This window comes from Nematolebias whitei, chromosome 10, assembly GCF_014905685.2.
Source record: "Nematolebias whitei isolate Nwh7 chromosome 10, NemWhi1, whole genome shotgun sequence".
NCBI lineage: Eukaryota > Metazoa > Chordata > Actinopteri > Cyprinodontiformes > Rivulidae > Nematolebias > Nematolebias whitei.
In genome coordinates this window covers 3,542-7,538 of record NC_056507.1, presented here as the reverse complement: position 1 = coordinate 7,538, position 3,997 = coordinate 3,542, and the positions used below count along the sequence as shown (strand labels likewise).

General features: G+C 43.9%; 1 protein-coding gene across 1 annotated transcript; it reads left to right on the top strand.

The window, feature by feature from the left end:
* Positions 1 to 2,949: 2,949 nt before the first annotated feature.
* Positions 2,950 to 3,892, top strand: LOC119415878. Its single transcript, XM_037683051.1, has one exon. It carries the CDS (start codon positions 2,963 to 2,965, stop codon positions 3,890 to 3,892), a length of 930 nt encoding a protein of 309 aa, XP_037538979.1. The 5' UTR covers positions 2,950 to 2,962.
* Positions 3,893 to 3,997: the final 105 nt, after the last annotated feature.

The following is a 3,997-nucleotide window of genomic DNA, read 5'->3' as shown; positions in this document are numbered from 1 at the left end:
GGTGCAAGTCCATTTGAGCATTTGAAGATCAATTAAAAAAAATTAATTTATAAAATTGGAAAATTTGAGAATACAACAATTAGCTAAAATATTAGTGTGAAATCTGACTGGCTTTTGGTATAAAACATTCAAGGCCCAATTGTACGTGCTTTCCAATGGTTTAAGTGTAGTTTGATGAGTCTGTGAGTAGCTCCATAAGACAAATGTGAAAGAATCATTGAGTTGAATAACATCTCTGGACAATGAAGTGTCAAACATTTTTTTAACGATTTTAAAACAATTGATATTGAAATATAAGCTTCTATTTTTGGTTCATATATGTGAGCATCCAATTCCAGACAGTCAGTGCCTCACCTGTCACAAAGCTGACCGCACATAACTGGTGTCAATAAATACACACATTTGCCCATATTAAGAGCTACACCAGTATTAAGTTTAACCAAACATCTGAGGGATTATGTAGCAGGCCAAGTCCCAGCACTTTGTTAGGGTTTGGCCTGAAATTGCTCATGAAACTTTGGAATATTTTATGGTGAGATGAAGGACCACTTCTTTTTGTACATGGCAAAGACTGTTCATCACTGCCCTGACAACACTGGTTTGCTGGGCTTTTGACAGCCAGCACAAAGGGGGTGGTGTTTCAGTTGTGTATCTCAGAAAATGGTACACATGCTTCAGATATATGGTGGCAGTGGTGATGGTTTTTCCCAGTGACATGAGCTTGAATGCCCAGCTGAAGACGCAATTTCCCATTTAAAGCTTTTTTGCAAGTAAAAAACTGACTACAAAACCCAGCTTGCCTCTGAATTCACCCAACATTATCAGGTCCCTATGTCGTTGCACCCATAAGCCATGTGACATAGAAATACCTTTACCCACCTCACATTTGATACCACATTTTCCCAGTGTTCTGGGCTAGGGCACCCACCCTACAGAAACTGCTGGTAGGTTTCCAAAAACTTTACTGTTGGAGAACACAATAGCAAATGTTATATAAGGTACATTTTGAATGTGTTGTGGGCACTTATGTCTGAAATATGCTGGGAAAGCAACTTGTGACCCCTGAATGTAAACCCAACAGGGAGGCAAGGCCACAGTACCTTAAGCTAGGAGTAAGAGACTGACGCTGTGGCACTTTTTTCCACACACTTTAGGCATACAGAGAAAGGTAAAAAATTGTGACTTACCACTGCTTTGTTGACTCCTCTGGTTTATTTTCCTCCTGATCACTTTCTGAATATGCAAATTTGCAGGCTGTGTCTCTTAAAGCCACATAATGCTATAGTGCTAGTGATACTAGCAATAACAGCATGCTCACTTTTTTACCTGGATTATTGAGCATGGACTTTGTTGTTTTCAACTAGTTTGACAAGACTGTCAACAAGGAAAAGGGCTGGCAATGGAGGAGGGGAGTACCAAAGAGACCATCTTATCACAAGCAGAACTGGTTTGTTCCACTTTGGAGTAAGCTGTTGGGGGAAGAATCAGTTTTGTTGTGTGTTTCCTTGACTGATGAAGCCTTCCGGATCAAAGGCGAAATGTTTCAGCACAAAAAAAGAAACTGTCCAGATGACCTGACTGAAAAATGTTGGATATTAGAGAATCAGTTCAATGTTGACAAAATTAACCATTTAAATTTAAAGTCAGAGCAGTTCATTGCTGTGAGGAGTCAGCCATCAGATTAAAAGAGGATATTTAATTGTCAAGTTCAGTTCTGGTGTGAGGAGATGTGCAGGATGGCTGAGGAGGATCTGGAAGATCTCCCTCATGGTCCAAACAAACTTTCTTGATGTAGTCTCAAAGCTGACCACTAGATGTCACGTGACACTCAGCTTTTCTAACAAAATATTGAGCATCACAGTTGGAAAATGTATATTTATTTTAGTTTTAGTAAAATAATTTAATGACTGTCTCACAAATTAAATCCTTCTTAGAATATTCAGAAGTTTGTTTTTAGTCCTCCTTAGATAGAGAACTTTACTAATTGGCTTTTATGTATGTGAATGTTTCTGTAAAGTGCCCTGAGACAACTTTGTTGTGATTGGGCACTATATAAATAATCTGAATTGAATTGAATAAACTGAATTGTATGGTCTGGAGACACATACACAGACAAAAAGACAGGAGAAAGAACCAGAAGTGGCAGAAATGAAGATGTTGAGGTTATCCTTAGGAGTTACAAGGATGGATAACATTAGGAATGAGATTGTCAGAGGTACAGCACAGGTTGAACAAATGAGATAAAGTTAGAGAGGCCAAACTGAGATGTTTGGACATGTCGAGAGGAGGGACAGTGGTTTGGATATGTCCAGAGGACTGACAGTGATTTGGACATGTGTAGAGGAGGGACAGTGTTTTGGACATGTCCAGAGGAGGGACAGTGGGTATTTTGGTAGAAGGATGTTAGAAATGCAGCTGCCAGGAAAAAGACAAAGAGAAGATATATGGATGCAGTTAGAGGACATGGAGTTAGTTGGAGTGAGGACAGGGGATACAGAGGACAGAGTGAAATGGAGGAGGATGACTCACTGCGGCAACCCCTGAAGAGAGAAAGCCAAAAGAAGAACATTAAAACTTAACAACTTTTAAGTGACCAATATATTAATAAATATGTTGATGATGACATTACAAAAGCTAAATAGGGGAAGTGTTTTGTAAGCTGCTGAGTCTCCCCCCACTCCACTTTCCTCCTCCTCCTTCTCCTCCTCCTTGTTGTTCTACTCCGGCTCTCCTCTGAGCTCTTCTGAGTGGACGGTCCAGCCGAAACTCCGGACACTTTCAGCCGCTGTGAAACCACATGTTGCTACTGGGAGGTGTGCGTTTGTATGTGATTGTGAGTCTTTGTCAAGGTGTGTAGTTCAGTGAGGAGGCTTGTTGGATTTGTTGTGTCCTGCCTGTCCCACACGCTGGACATGTGCGGGTCTTCGTGGACCACTTTGTGTCCCATCACGGTGTAGACATCATGCTGCCTCAGCGAATTCTGTCTCTGCTGGTGTGCTGCGAGGTCATAGTAAGTCAACTCCACACGCAGGAGACAAGGACCACTTTCAGCCCTGATGAACCGGACGTAGCCAACAAGAATCCGCACAGGCGGAGATGGCGCACATTCAGCTGGCGCGACAACAGAAAGATGCGTGGAGCCAGTGGACTTTTCTCATGGCCTGATTCTGTGAATCCTGAATCCTCTGAGCTGAGGGAGACACGCAGATCCTGGCGGGCTGTGCATAAAAGCGACGTACAAAATAGAACTGAGCCTTTCCGATCTGAGTCAGGAAATGTACGCACTGCTACCGAGCCAAGAGGAGCCAGCTGTGGACTGGGAGAAGAGCCTCACAGGGCAAAATGCATGACCAGATCCAATAAGTACCAACAGAGGCACGGACCAAATCAAAGGTCCAGCAGGGTCCGGCGGAGCGACCCACTGGGGGACTCTGTGTGGGAGGCCCCTGCAGGTGCCATGGCACAGGGACAGGACATAGGACATCCCATAATATTAAACACCAGCGACTACGAAGAGGAGTACTCCCTGCCGGACTTCCATGATACAACATTAGAGCCCATGAACCCCCGGACCCCACGCAAGCCACTGAAGAACCCATTCTACCCACCCTCTATGGACGCATACAGAGCGTACGCCATGACGTTGGCTGCTGCCGCCATCTTCAGCACAGGGATCATTGGGAACGTGGTGCTCATGTGCATCGTGTGTCACAACTACTACATGAGGAGCATCTCAAACTCCCTGCTGGCCAACCTCGCACTATGGGACTTCATCATCATCTTCTTCTGCCTGCCACTTGTGGTGTTTCATGCACTCACTAAGAAGTGGCTGCTGGGAGAGTTCTCGTGCAGGATTATCCCCTATCTGGAGGTGAGAGGAGAGGTGTTCTGATGCTGGTGGAGGTGAGGGGGGAGGGGCCATGATGCTGGTGGAGGTATAATTGTTCCCAAATTATGATTAATTAGAGAAATAGTCTTATTATTCTTTTTCTTTCCA